Source organism: Neovison vison, chromosome 10 (assembly GCF_020171115.1).
Source record: "Neovison vison isolate M4711 chromosome 10, ASM_NN_V1, whole genome shotgun sequence".
Classification (NCBI taxonomy): domain Eukaryota; kingdom Metazoa; phylum Chordata; class Mammalia; order Carnivora; family Mustelidae; genus Neogale; species Neogale vison.
The window spans coordinates 47,259,507-47,275,690 of NC_058100.1; the positions used below are offsets into that span (position 1 = coordinate 47,259,507).

Sequence of the window (16,184 nt, forward strand, 5' to 3'; positions counted from 1 at the left end):
ACACAGGAGCTAAATAAAGCACGTAGGAAAAGGGTGAATATGAGAGCCAGGAGACTCTTACAACAGTTACTGTTTATGGCAAGACCTGCTTGTCCCAAGGGACCCATTTTCACATAATCTATAATTATCTCTTCGCTTTAATCGCCTTGTCATTCCTAAGGCTCTCCTGGGCACTGGAAGAGGAAAAGCTCATTAACTAAACCTTTTCTCCTCTCTCCAGCCACCCATGGCTTTTAATTGCTTGGTGTGTTATTATCTAGGAGTGCAACTGGGATCATTTTCATAAGAAAGGGAGGTAGAGAGGAGGAAGGGAGCCATGAGTCCCTGAGGTATGCACCACAGAAAAACCTTTGCTTTCTCAATTATTTATGCCAGCTGAGGTTTTACAGGCTGAATAAATCCATAACTCAAGTTCATTCTGAGCAGTCAGATTCTCAAGGGGGAGTTGCCCACTTGCCTATACACACTTGTGTAGTCCTCAAAGAATAACCAGAATGTAACAAGACATATGTCATCCAATTTATCACCTATCACCAAAGTGTTAACACAATGTTGATCATGGTCAACACAGTGAAATAGAGAAGGATTTCACTACTACCAGCCAAACAGATGTAGGGAAGCAGGATAATCTTTTTGATGCTGAGGACAGTGGTATCAACGGTACGGTAGCATCCCAGAATGACTTAGCCAACTGAAAGCAAAAAAAATCCAAATATTCAAATTTTAAAACATAAAATACATCTATTTTGTATATGTATATGTATACTCTTGAAACTTTGGAGTCTTATGTGGATTTGTCCAAACAGATTGCTATCTAACAATGTGAAGCTTTGAATAAATAACTGAATGGAATTTCATACCACCTGATTTTATAAATCACTTAAAAATAAAACAATATATGTTGTAGCTTTTTCTGCAAATACACCTCTCTCAGGAACATTTTAGAGTACAATTTACGTGTAAGGGATAAGCTTTTACACTTTCACTCCAGTTCATATTTTTTACCAAAAATACAAAATTAAAGTATAATCACAAAATTAAAGTATAATCACAATAAAGTATAATCAATTCATTGTAGTTTATTATACTATTATGCCACTTTGTAATCAGAACTAAAGAGCAGCCAATCAACAAATATTTCTAAAATATGTTCAAAATCCAATGTTGTTTAAAAATTTTTAACTTTATAAGTCAATGATGAAAGCATCTCTTTAAAATTCTACAGGCTTTTGTGTTTGACCACAGCAGTGACCTCTGGTATTTTCTGCCAAAACAGTTCATTTGTCTCACAGAACAACTAATCAATTCCAGAGCCCATCAATCATCTTAGTTGTATACTGGTCTGGTCTTGCTTAGAGAAGGTCCAGATGGCTGCCTGTCTAAGTGGGATTAATAAAATTCTGATAGATTACATAGCATCAAACTACAAATACAACAGGGAAGACCAAATCTTATTGGAGGGTAGAATGGACACTGTACATGCTTCATTTATTGTATTTTTAATTCTTGCCCTAATTTCTCAGTTTACGTGCCAACTTCTAGATAAAACCTTCTAAGCATACAAGTCACTAAAAGTGATTTCTTGTTAAGTGAGTCAGTGTACGTAGTGCAGAAGCATTGGGTACACTGACTCTTCGCAAAACCCTATGCTTATTAATCAGAGCTTCTTCTACCCATCTGTAGTATAAATGAAACACATCTGATCTTAAGACTAGAGCAACTGTCTGTGAGTTAAAAGATTTGTCACTCTCTTGTTTCTATAGTTCCAAACATAGATTCTAATAGTACTGGCTCTTCCTTTCTTATTTTCCATTTTCTCTTACAAAACTAAACAACCTGTACTTAATTCTATAACCAAACCAACATGTGATTTTAGCTAACATAAGCCCTGTGCCCTCGGTCCCTGTTGTGAGGGTTCTGTGCTGAATAACAATAAAAGTTAAGAGTTACATAGGAACTTATTTTGTGCCAGATACTACTCTTAAGATGCCTGGGCATACATACTGATACAATCCATGTAAGGGTCATATGAGAAAAGTAGTATAATTATCCCCATTTTGCAAATAAAGTAACTTGCTAAGGTCACAGAGCTACTAAGTGGTGGAACCAACATTTCAGTGCTGGCAGTTTGGCTTCATAGTATTTTATACTTAATTAGTGTCACACTATATCTCCCTACAGAACAATTAACCAGCTTCATGATGGAAAACTGGTGTCGGGGGGCATCTGGGTGGCTCAGTCAGTTAAGCAGCCAACTCTTGATTTCAGCGCAGGTCATGATCTCAGGGTCATAAGATCCAGCCCCGCATCAAGTCTCATGTTGGGCTCTGCGCTTATCATGGAGTCTGTTTGTCCCTCTTCTGCACCTCCCCCCACAAAATAAATAAAATAAAATCTTTAAAAAATTGGTGTCAGCGCTCTAGAATATTAACACACAGATCTGTGCCTATGACATTATATTGTCACTTTCTGTGACAGAGTAGAAATAAGGGTCAGAACCAAAACAGGCTCAGAACTGGCCCCAGCAGCCCTTGGCTCTAGAACATGTACAATAGGGACGCCTGCGTGGCTCAGTCAGGTAAGTGTCTGCCTTCAGCTCGGGTTATGATTCTAGGGTCCTGGGATCGAGTCCCGCCTCAGGCTCCCGCTCAGGAGAGAGCCTGCTTTCCCTCTCCCTCTGCACCCCTGTGCTTGTGCTCTCTCTCCCTCAAATAAGTAAATAAAATTAAAAAAAAAAAAAAAGAACATTTACAATAAAACAAAAATGGGCCTTAACTTACCACTTACAATGCACATTAAACAGGAAAGTTGCCAGAATAATGGAGCCCAAGCCTTATTAAATGACTTTATTAGATAATGATTTTTCCTGATCTTTAAAAGAATTTTAGAAGACTATATATATTAAAATATCCAAAACAGACCTTCAAAATACTTTTTTAGGGGGCTCCTGGGGGGCATAGTTGGTTAAGCATCTGACTCTTGATTTTAGCTTAGGTCATGATCTCAGGATCATGAGGTCAAGCCCCAGTTGGGTTCCATGCTGAGCACGTGCAGTCAGCCTGGGATTCTCTCCCCTTCCTTCTGCCCCTCCTGCTCGTGCTCTCTCTCTCCCTCCCCCCTCTCCAAAGTAAGTAAATAAATAAACAAATACAAAATGCTTTCTAGTTCCTTTTTTTGTAATTGGTTCTACAGAAAAGAACTTTTCCATTCACCTAAGTTTACCATTTAACATTTCTAAAACTTGTCACTTTCACCTCAGTTGAACATAATTCTGCCAAGAAACTGCAATTAATTTCAGTTAAAGCACAACTTCCTTTTGGAAAAATAAAACACCAGGTATATTTCACCTAAGTAAAAACAAAAATTGATTATATAAACTTAAACAAATAGCCTATATTCATTGTTGCAACTGCATTCTTATACTTTAGAAAAAACGGGGCCACATATGATCCTTTATTGAAACAATCCAACATTTCAGTTTACAGTAATTTTTATCATGACCTAGTTTATTATAGTGGAATTCAGTTTAACTACAAAATAATTTCTCAAATATAAGAAAATAACTAAATACTGTTATTTCTGCTCTGCTATTAGCAATGACAAAATTAATGTCTGTAATAGTTAAAAGGCTTTCAGTGGTTCACATTCATGTTTCCTACTGTTTCATATCTTAAAAATACGTTACAGAATATATAAGAAGACTAAAATTTAGATGATTTTAAAAAAAAGGCCAAGACTAAAAATCTTAGAAGAATGTGTCACATGACTTTAAAGAAGAACAAAATCCTTTTCCTGATTTCCACATAGTGCTGAAAGAAAAAAAATTATCCAAGAAATTTTATATATAACATATAAAATGTAAGATCCTTGTTAAATAATACAAGATGACCATTAAGAATTTTTAAAATTGTGGTTAAAAAAAACCCCGCATAACATAAAATTTACCATCTTAACCAGTTCTAAGTGTACAGTTCAGTAGTGGTATTGTCCAACAACCAATTGTCCATCAACCAATCCCCAGAAATTTTTATCTTGCAAAACTAAAACTCTTCACCCATTAAATAACAACTCCTCCTTTCCCACTTCCTCCAGCCCCTGACAACTCCCACACTACTTTTTGTATCTGTGAATCTGATACTCTTGATACCTCCACTTAAGAAGAATCATACTGTGTTTATCTTTTTATGAATGGCTTATTTCACTTAGCATAGTATCCTTAAGGTTCATCCATGTTCTACAGTCTATGTCAGAATGTCCTTCCTTTCTAAGGCTGAATAAGATTCTATTAGATGTATATATATCACATTTTGTTTATGCATTCTTCTGTCAATGGAGCTTCCACCTCTTGGCTATTATGAATATAGTACTGCTATGAACATGGGTGTGCAAATAGGTCTCTGAGATCCTGTTTTCAATTCTTGTGTATATAAAACCAAAAGCTGAACTGCTGGATCATACAGTAATTCTTTGTTTAATTTTTTTGAGAATCCTCTGCAATATTCTCTTTACTGTACCATTTTATACTCAACATGATTTTTAATCTTTAAAAGAAATAATGCTAATTTCACAATGACAAAACAAATTTAAAACTTTTTTTTCTAAAAAAGAACATAAATATTTTCTAGAAATTGTATAATCTTCATGGGACTGAATCAATACTTCCCCTTACATACTTCAGCTCAGACTAAAGCCATACTTAAAAAAAAAATGGCATTTTTATCAGTACTGTGAATAAATATAGACACATACATACACACACGCACACACACAAAGAAATAAGGTATTCTGAGGAAAACTAACACCAACAACAAAACCCCACGGTTTCAGATTGTGTGAGACACAAAACCTTGCCTTACCAACTACTTATGTGGTGGGGAAAGTTACTATCTGGCACTGATTCAGACGCTTATTGACTTCAAAGATAATACATCTAAAAAATTTTCCTGCTATTTATTATATTACTAGAGATACAACCAAATTAGTTTCATATGGAATTTGGGTAAATTGGAAGGGGAGGTGAACCATGAGAGACTATGGACTCTGAAAAACAGTCTGAGGGGTTTGAAGTGGCGGGGGGGTGGGAGGTTGGGGTACCAGGTGGTGGGTATTATAGAGGGCACGGCTTGCATGGAGCACTGGGTGTGGTGAAAAAGAAATGAATACTGTTTTTCTGAAAATAAATAAATTGGGAAAAAAAAAAGTTCTTCACAGATGGAAGTTTTCAGAATTACACACACATGCACACACACACATTTAGATGCATGTATCTCTATTATCAAAAAATAGAAGAGAAATTACCTGATGATTTCTTCATGATACAGAGAACTAACAACAGGCCCACCAAAACCAGTATTTGCTTCTTTTCCTTTCTTCTCTGGTGACTGTAGAAGAACAGAAGTTGAAAAAAAAGACACATGGAGTAAGGCACTGTATATTTAAAATAGTTACAAAATACTACTTTTCTAATGAATACTAAAGATTTGAGGTCCGCCATTTTTCTAAGGCCCTAGTAACAATTTCAAGATGGTATCCAAAAGGCAAGATGACCCTCAGGTCATCAGACTAATGGAATGAGTCCCCACTAGCAAACCAAAGTCATTTCACTACTGCGCTCTGGAGCCACCTCAAGTCCACCATTCCCTTAGCCGATTATAAGATGTCAGCTTTGTTCACTGTGGAAAATAATGATGCCCAGTGTAGAAAAATTAAAAAGAAATATGACTTATACATACCAGATAAAAATGTAATCATGAAAATCTAGTTAGCAAAACTAAAACTTCCAAGAAAAAAATTAAACTATAGTAAAAACTTCAAACTCAACCATAAAGAAAAATAAGTTAAATAAGTAAATAATAGAAAATAAAAATAAAAATAAATTTTTTTAGGTGGCAAGAAGGAAGGAGAGAATGTGGAAGAGAGAGAAGAAAGGAGGATATGATCTAAAATAAATGAGAAAAGAAACAAATTGTTATTTGAAGACTTTCCAAAATCAAATATTCAATAGGCCCTGACTCTCAATATTCCCAAAAAGCAGAAAATTAAGATTAGCAAAAGATCTGAACAGACAACTTACCAGAGAAGATACACAGATGGCAAATAAGCAAATGAAAAGATGTCCAACATCATACATTGTTAGGGAAGTGCAAATTAAAACAATGATGAGATACCACTAAAAAACTCTCAGAACGGCTAAAATACAAAAGACTGATAACACCTAATGCTGGTAAAAACATGAAACCACCAGGGACTCTCATTCGTTGCTGGAGGAAATACAAAATGGAACAGCTACTTTGGAAGGTGGTTTGGCAGTTCTTCTACAACTAAACATGGTCTTATGCATACACGATTGAGCAATCTTGCTTCTACATATTTACCCCGCCAAAACTGAAAATTCAATATCCACAAAACATCAATGTTTAAAGCAGTTGTTGTTCCTTTTATAACTGGCAAAGCCTAGAAGCAACCAAGATGTCTTGAACAAATAAAATGCAGAACATCTCTACAACAGAATATTATTCTCTGAAAAAATGAAATAAACTGTTCTACATTTATGAAGAAAAATGACAATAAGCAATTAAAATCATTAATTAAAAAGGAGATTTTACAACTGGTAACATAGGATTAAAAAAGTATTTTTAAGATACTATGAATAATTATACACCAACGAGTTGGATAACCTAGAAGAAATGCACAAATTCCTACACATATATAACCTACCATGATAAAATTATGAATAAAAATATCTGAAGAAACCTATAACCATTAAAGAGATTGAATTGTGGAGGCCAAGAAAATTAAGGCATCCCACCTCGAGTTTAGCATTAGCACAAGTACAGCCGTTTTAGCTTTGGCAGCCATCTTAGGCCCCTGTGACCAAAGGCTGAACTTTCCCCTACTTTACCTTAGTTCTAAGAACCCCACCCTGCTTTAGTTCCAGGAAAGTACCCAACCCTGTAAACAGACTGGAAGCAGCTAATCAGCTTGCTGCAGGAAAATTTGGAATTTGTAAACAGGCTGGCAACAGCTAATCAGCTTGCTACAGGAAAGTTTGAAATTTTACCCCCCACCCCAAACCTCTTGTAATGGCCCATAAATACCCCTGCCTTAACTAAGCTCAGGGTCCAAGTCCCTATTCTGCTGTGTCAGGTATACTTGGGCCCGAGCTTAAGCTTGTCGAATAAGCCCTCGTGTGACTGCATCAGTGTTGGCTCCTTGGTGGGCTCTCAGACACGAAAACTTGGGCATAACAGAATCAGAAACTTTAAAATCTCCCAAAAAAGAAAAGCCCAGGACCAGAAGACCTTACTAAAGAATTTTACCAAACATTTACAGAATTAACACCAATCCTTCTTTTTAAAAAAATTTCCTATGTGTATTTTTTAGTAAATTAGAATAAAGTCAAATATATACTTTTTTCTCACCATAGCACATACCCTCCCCAATGTCCTTCACCCAGCCACCCCCTCCCTCCGCCGCCCTCCCACCAAGCAACCCTCAGTCTTTTCCTGACATTAAGGGTCTCTTATGGTCTGTCTCCCTCTCTGGTTTCATCTTGTTTCATTTTTCCCTCCCTTCTTAAACTCTTCCAAAAAACTAAAGAGGAGGCAGCACACCTAACCTCATTTTATGAGGCCAGCATTACCTCAATACCGAAGGCAGACACAGAAACTAGAAGAAAACTATAGAGCAATATCTGAGGAATATTGATGAAAAAATCCTCAACTAAATACTAGCAAATTGAATACAGCAGTACATTAAAAGGATTATATACCATACCATGACCAAGTGGGATTTATTCCTGTGAACTTACGGGCAGTATGGTTCAACACATGAAAACTGATCAGTGGAATATACCACATTAACAAAATGGAGAAAAATTGTGTGATCATCTCAATTAGTACAGAAAAAAAGTATTTGACAAAACTCAACACCCTTTCATGATTAAGAAAAAAAAAAACCAAAAAAACAACCCATTCAATAAACTAGAAATAGAAGGAAGCTATTTCAACATAACAAAGGCCACGTGTGAAAAGCCCATAGTAACCTCATACTCAATAGTAAAAAAAAACCTGAAAGCTTTTCCTTAAAGATCAGGAACAATGAAAGGATGCCTACTCCTAACACTTCTATTCAACACAGTATTGAAAGTCCTAACCATAGTGCATGGAGCACTGGGTGTGGTGCATAAACAATGAATCTTGGAACACTGGAAAAAAAAACAAAGTGCTAGCCAGACCAATCAGGCAAGGAAAAAAAAAAAAGGTATCCAAATTGGAAAGGAAGAAGTAAAAAGATCTCCATTCACAGATGACATGATCTTATACCTAAAGATCCACTCTACATACACACATAGAGACATACAAGAAACTGACAGAACTAATGAACAAATAGAGCAAATTTGTAGGATACACACTGAGATCATGTAATGCCTGAGAGAAAGAGAAATAAATAAGTTTTCTAATATTAAAAAAAAAAGTGATCAGTATTATGGAAAAAATGTGGGGAAGAGAATTACAATTTTAGGGCCTCACAGAGAAGGTCATTTGGATAAAGACATAAGGGAAATAAAGAAGTGAGCCTATAGGGCGCCTGGGTGGCTCAGTGGGTTAAGCCGCTGCCTTCGGCTCAGGTCATGATCTCAGGGTCCTGGGATCGAGTCCCGCATCGGGTGCTCGCTTCGGCAGCACATATACTAAAATTGGATCGAGTCCTGCATCGGGCTCTCTGCTCAGCAGGGAGCCTGCTTCCCTCTCTCTCTCTCTGCCTGCCTCTCCATTTACTTGTGATTTCTCTCTGTCAAATAAATAAATAAAAATAAAATCTTTAAAAAAAAAAAAGAAGTGAGCCTATAATATAATATAAATAATATAAAAACAGCTAATACAAAGGCCCTATGGTGAGGGTATGGTTAGAATATTAGAAATGTATGCTTAGAATGTTAGAAAATTTAAGTGTTCTCTGCTGAAGGCTCATTAAAACATTTCACGGGGGAAGACTAAAGGCAAGAACACAATATTAATATTTATTATAGTGCAGTCAGCAATGAATTATCTTTTATTTGTGTGAAAGTGTTATCTTCTGTTGCTGAGTTGTAGAAGTTATTTATGTATTCTGGATACTAGCTCTTGATCAGATATATGATTTGCAAATATTTTCTCCCATTCTGTAGGATGTCTTTTCAGGTTCTTGAGTACTTCTGAAGCAGTCAAGTTTTAAATATTGATCAAGTTCTACTTACTTATTTTTTTTCTGGTTGTGTTTTTGTTGTTGTGTCTAAGAACCCATAGGCAAATCCAAAATCATGAAGATATAGCCCTATGTTTACTTTAAAGAGTTTTATTAACTTGTTACTTAGATCAATGATCCCGTTTCAAGTAATTCTCGTACATAGTGTGAGAAAGGGACGCACCGTTATGTTCTTGTGTGTGGATATCCAGTTGTCTCAGGCATTTTTTGTTTAAGAGATTATTCCTTCTTCATTGAACAGTCTTGGAATCCTTATTGAAAATCAATTGATCATAAATATGAGGGTTTATTTACACACTCAATTCTATTCCACTGGTCCCTAAGTTTATCCTTGTGCCAATACCAAACTGTTTTAATTACTGTAGCTTTTTATCAAGTTTTGAAATTCAAGTGTGAATCCTCCAATTCTGTTCTTTTTCAATACTGTTTTGTTCATTTGGAGCCCTCTGCAATTCCATACGAATCTGAAAATTGGTTCTTTCATTTCTGCAAAAATGGAAGTTAGAATTTTGATAAAGATCGCACTGATTCTGCAGGTCATTTTGGGGAGTACTGCCATCTTAACACAATAAAATCTTACAAGCTGTGAACATGGGATATCTCCCCATTTATTTAGCTCTTTGCTAATTTGTTTCAGCAATGGTTTTTGGTTTTCAGTGTAAGATCTTTCCCATTCTTGGTTAAAATTATTCCCAAGTATCTATTCTTTTGGATGCTATTATAAATGTACTGTTTCCTTAGTTTCCATTTTGGGGTGTTCATTGATGGTATATGTCACTCTTGTATCTTGTAACTTTGCTGAATTTGTCTATTAACTCTAGCAGGTTTTTTGTGAACTCTTGTAAATTTTCTATACATTGAATCATGTTATTCATCAACAGAAAGAGTTTTCCTTTTTCCCTTTCAATTTGGATGCCACTCATCTTTTTCTTGTCTAATTGCTCTGGCTAGAATTTACAGTACAATGTTGAGTAGCAGTGGTAACAACAAACATCTTTATCTTATTCCTCATCTGAAGAAGAAAGCTTTTTGTCTTTTATCATTGAGTGTAATGTTACCAGTGGGTTTTTTCTAATGCCCATTATCATGGTCAGTAAATTTCACCTTCATTTTTTTTTTCACCTTCATTTTTGAAACCTATTTTAACTGGTATAGAATTAAAAGTTGATAGATTTTTTTTCCTTCTGATATTGTCCCTACTGGCTTCAGACTTCTGAAAGGGTAGTTCTTACCTTTGCTCTTCTGTATCATGCTTGTTTGTTTGTTTTTTGCCTGGATGCTTTAAGTTTTTCTTTGTTCCCCCAGTTTTCAACAATTTGATTATCTTACATGTTAGTATGGTTTTCTGTTTCTCCTGCTTAGGACTCATTGAACTTCTTGGATCTATGAATTTATGGCAGTGATTCTCAACTAGGGGAGATGTTTTTTGCCTCCCATCCTTGCTCAAAGATATCTGGCAACCGTCTGGGGCAATTTTTACTTGTCACAAGTCGGTGGTCTAGTGAGTCGAGTCCAGAGATGCTGCTAGACATCTTACAAAGCACAGGACAGCCCTCTACAACAAAGAATTGCCCAGCCCTAAATGTCAATGGTGCAAAGGCTGAAAAACTTTGGTTTATAGTTTTCATCAAATGTTTAAAATTTCAGCCAACATATATTAATTTTTTTCTATCTTTTCCTTTGTTTCCTACTTTTTCTCTTCTTATTGGGGCTCCAGTTATATGCATGCCACATTGCTTGATATTTTCCCACAGTTGACAGGGGCTCTGTTCTTTTTTTATAGTCTTTTTATGCTGTCCTTCATTTTTATTAGGCTCACTTGCTATTTTGTATTCTTTAAATTATGTTAGACTTTGTTTTGGCATGAATTCAGTTATCAATTTGATCAATTTGATCCTTTCAAGACTCACTTTCAGAGTTCTGTCAAGGTGGGGACAGAACAGCCTTTGGTCCAGAGCTTCACTTAACCTCACTACCAAAGTGAAATCCTTCTGAGGCCTCTACAGTATTATGTTCTATGTACCACACTTTCTTCCCACTCTGACCAGTAGCAAATGAAATATTCTCAGTCCTACCTCAATTCCAGGAATTGTTTGTCTTACTGCTTCCCTGCATTTCTTTCCTCGGCTTGTTAGTTCCCTCTCTCACATAGTATTAGCATTCAGGCAAAGGGACCCCTCTGCACATCTTTGGAATGCTCTCTCTTTTTGTGCAAGAAGTTGCTCTCTAGTAGTCTGCTTCCATTTTCCAGTTCAAATTACTGAGAAAGCCAGACTCTTTTGGGTCCCTCTTTCCTGCACTGTAGCCTGGAAATTATTTCCAGGCCATAAGCTGAGGCAATATATGGGGGTCATTTTGTTTCCCTTCTTTACTAGTTGTATCCTACTTTTAATATGTCTGAATAATCACTATTTTTCATCTATTATGTCTGGAATTCTTATAGTTTCAGGCAAAAGAGTAAATCTCACCCCCATTACTCCACAGCACCCAGGGGAAGTCCCACAAACATTAATTAAAAAACTAGTATAATATTCCATGCATAATTTACTTAACTATTATCTAATAGTTGTCTAGGTTATTTTCAATTTTTCACTCATAAACAAAGATGATGAATATCTTTGTATATAAAGCATACTATAGCTTTAATTAAAATCTTTAGCAAAAAATGGCTCCATAATCTGATTTATAGTGTATTTTAACAATATCTCTTCTTCCTGGGATTAATTTCTCTTTCTGAAGCTTTGTGCATGGTAGAATGCTGGTAACAACTTTTTTGGCGGAGGAGGGGAGAGATTGTGTCTTAAGCAGAAATAATATTTAAAAAATAATCTGCCATTATCAGATTGAATTCAGAATAAAGCTGCCAAAGATGCATTAGTTTTGCTCTCCATGTTCTTCATCTACAAGAACGGTAAACTTTGGCTACCTTACCCTCCCATTTCCACTCCAATGAGAGGTTTCTCATAGAGGCTTAAAAAGTTTATTCCATTTCCCTCTACTCAAAATCCATTAGGTTATTTTTATGTTACATCAGCAGTTAAAGAAAGAGCCTCCAATTTGGCAGCCAACAGGATAAAATTTGCCAATTCTTACATTGCCTCAGACTGTATTATTTGAGGCAGTGAAATGCTCCTTCACTCAAAGGGGAAAGGATAAGTTGTTGGCCGAGTCTTTATCACTTGATTCAGATTCTACCTTAGCCAGTTGCAGAGTCAAGATTTAAATCCTTGTGAAGCATTCTTTTCCAGCTGAAAAATAACTATTCCAAAGATTATCAGGCTAATATATGCATGGAGGGGGTTTCTTGCTTCCATGTGCTACCTTTTTTGGCTTCTCTTTTATTAGTTTGTTTGCTTAATTTGTTTATAGGTCTAGCTGTAGAAATTTGGGTAAATTAAACTCTCTGACCCTCTTTCCTCTTTCCTCCTTTGTAAAAATAGAATATTATTACCCATCCTATGTGGGTGTTTGAAGATATAAAATATGTACGTAAAACAGAATAGTGCCCAGCCCAAAGAGGACACTATATAAGGGTTAATTAATGTAATAATGATTATGAGCCAAAAATACAGCCATTTCTCCAAAGCAAAAGTGCTTCAGTAATACAGATAGCAAGATGCTTTGATGTGGGGACTTATAATAATGAATAATAAGTCTTTACTAAGACACTTAAATTTCAGAATCTCTTGCTAAAAAGCAACCAATCCCAAAACCAAACGAGAAACTTACCAAAACTCTTGTCATTAAGAAAAAAGAAAATAAAAATAAAACTTAAGTGCTCTGCACTTTATATATACTATCCAATTCCAACTTCAAAACAATTCTGGAAAGTTGGCATTTTTACTACATTTCACTTCACCTAAGACATCAACTATAAGAAGTACCATTATTTTCTGTAATGCTAAGAAACAAAAAACACATAAATACACTATCAATTTTAAGACACATCCAGAATTTTTCAAAAATCTCAAGAATAAAGGAAATGTATTCATAATTAATTCTTCAGAAATTACTCGATGAACCTTCAAATCGTCTTTTGTTATTCTCTTATTACTGTCAGATTTATTCAAGTCAAAATAAAAAAAATTTTTAAAGGTAATTTTATAGTTTTCATATTTCAAAGTAGATCAGTTTATAAGCAAAACCTTCAAAAAGTTTCAGAAACTCGATTCTCATTTTCTAATATACATACCTTTTATTATAATGGATAGAGTATACCCGTAACTTTGTGTATCTTATATGTGCACACACACGTACACACTAAAAACTTGGTAAAGGAGTCTAAGTGTCTAGCATTTCACAGATACAATGTAACTCTAAGATTAGAGGGGTAGACGGAAAAGAGACAAAGTGAAGAAAGTGAAACAGGTACTCATACTACTAATAGCACTCGACCTTGTAATACGGTATTACTCTTTGGAATGCAATACTGCAATCTTCCTAGGGCCCATAAAAATATTAGCATACTTTCATTTATTCCACCACTAATACAACTTCTAATAAAACAAAAAGAACAATCCTGAATTACAGTACCTTTGTAGAATTTGTAGAATTCAAGCACAATCCTGTTACTCATCTTTACTTGAAATTAATGTTCTTGAATTTTTAACACTGAAATGTGGACTGGGATAAGATTTTGGGAGGCTATACCACTCCTTTCTGTTATTTTCATAAAGTACTTAAAAATCTGGCCATTGAGATACTTTCAAGAGTACTTGGCTCCTCTGGTCCTCTTTCCCCCTTTTATCTGTTTTTGTTTTTTGGTTTTTTTTTCCCCCTTTTGTCTTTATTATCATTGTCCTGCTTGGTTGTGATTAAATTCCCAGTAGATTACTCTCAGTGTAAGGTTTTATACTGGAAGGGAAATTTGGCTGGCAATTTTGGAACAGTGCCCAGACAGCTCTAAAGAACCTTACCATGAACCTTTTAAACTCAGAAATGAAGTGTACAAAATCCTCTAAACTACCTGTTGGCAAAAAAGTAAAATAAACTACCTGCTGGCAATTTTAGGATCATGCCATGCTCAGGTCAGACTCCCTATTGCTTCCTCCTATGGAGATCCCAATGCTACACTAATCTTGATGGTTTGTTCAAATTTTATCTAATCAACTAGTTTTTAGAGAGATATTGCCTAAGAGCTTTTGGTTATGCTATTCTGGTTATTCTGTTAAGGCAGCATTTGGGAATATTCAAAAACTATGCTACAGCCACTGCCATTCTTCCCAGGATTCCAAAAGCCGTAAGTGATTTTTTGGAATACATGAATGGGAATACACAAACAGAGAGGTTACTAGTACTAAACTAGGTTATTTCCCCTTTTTTAAAGTTTAAACTGGGTGTATTTCTATTCCATTCTCTTTTCCATTACTTCTACCTCTATTCAACCAACTATCTTAATAGGATGAATGGATGATATCTGAAAGAGAAGTACAGAGATTGATAGGCAAGACCAGTTTATTTTACTAATTTCTAGCCCCAGTGTGGAACTTGAACTCATGACCCCAAGATCAAGAGTCAGATATTCTATTAACTGAGCCAGTGAGGCATCCCAAAGCAAGACAAGTTTAGTGAACATCTGCTATTTGTGGCTTACCAAAGTCTTTTGAACACTATCTCAACATTTTAGTAACTTTCCATGTTGTGGATCTCAACTTTCCAAAGCAGAAACCTGAAAACCTCATTTCTCAAGACTACCTTGTAGCAACCATATGCAGGCCTATGACATAGATTCCATTACTCAAATGCACAAACAAGCCTGTTGGATATAAAATGGAGTTACATGTCACTGACTGCTACAAATTATACTTCTTGATTTACAACTCAAAATCTAGTTGATATGATCCCATCAACCAAAGTAGTGTGTTTGATACAAGCAGAATTCAAGTAATTAAATCAACTTATATTAATTCATATTTTAATTTTAAGTACACAGGAAAATATTAATTAATGTCATCAGGAAATTCACAAGTAGAAATCAATGTTCCTTTTTTTTTTTAATATTTTATTTATTTGACAGACAGAGATCACAGGTAGGCAGAGAGGCAGGCAGAGAGAAAGGAAGGGAAGCAGGCCCTCTGCTGAGCAGAGAGCCTGATGAGCCCGATGTGGGGCTTGATCCCATGACCCTGGGACCATGACCTGAGCCGAAGGCAGAAATTTTAACCCACTGAGCCACCCAGGCGCCCCGAATCAATGTTACCTTATGGATGGATAGCTCTCAAGAAATATGGCATCTATTGTTTTGTGATCGTTACTTTTAAAATACGTATTTATGAACTCATCAGATGTGCAAACTTACAGACTGAAAACCTTTAACAAACATCCAAACATTAGAAGGATAGGAGTTTGATGTCTGCTATAGACTTTTATAAATATCCTTTATGAGATTAAGAAAGTTCCCTTCTATTAACAGCTAGTAATGATTTTTATCCTAAATGTGTATTAAATTTTGTTGACTCTTTTTTTTGTCGAGATGATCGTATGATTTTTCTTCTGCTAGTATGACAAATTACACTGCTTTTCAAAAGATAAGCCATTCTTATATTCCTAGAATTAACTCTACTATGATGCTGTGTTATTCTTTTTATTCGCTGCTAGATCTGATTTGCTAATATATTTTTAATTTTTTTTCACCCATGTTACTGTGAATAACTGATCTGTATTGTTCCTTTTTTGTATCATTCTTGCCAGGTGTCAAGTTTATTCTGGTCTTAAAAGATGAAATGAGAAGTGTTTCCCCTTTTTCTATATCCTAGATGAATTTATGTAAGACTGGCAGTTATTTCTTCCTTAAACAACTGAAAGAATGTACCAGCTAGGCTATCTGGGCCAGAGGTTTTCATTGCAGTAAGTTCTTTAAAACTCACCTTCTTTAACAGTATTTGTTCTTCTAGTCCATGAGCCCGGAATGTTTTCATCTTAACAGATACAGAACTATT

At 35.5% G+C, this 16,184-nt stretch overlaps 1 protein-coding gene across 4 annotated transcripts in view; it reads right to left on the bottom strand.

Moving 5' to 3' along the window:
* The window catches only part of ACBD6 (acyl-CoA binding domain containing 6), a 214,023-nt gene that overhangs the window by 138,990 nt on the left and 58,849 nt on the right, over window positions 1-16,184 (bottom strand). For all 4 annotated transcript variants that reach the window (XM_044267222.1, XM_044267223.1, XM_044267220.1 and 1 more), the window contains exon 4: window positions 5,299-5,381. In XM_044267222.1, the coding sequence (XP_044123157.1) occupies window positions 5,299-5,381 (83 nt within the window). The remainder of the gene's footprint in view (window positions 1-5,298; window positions 5,382-16,184) is intronic.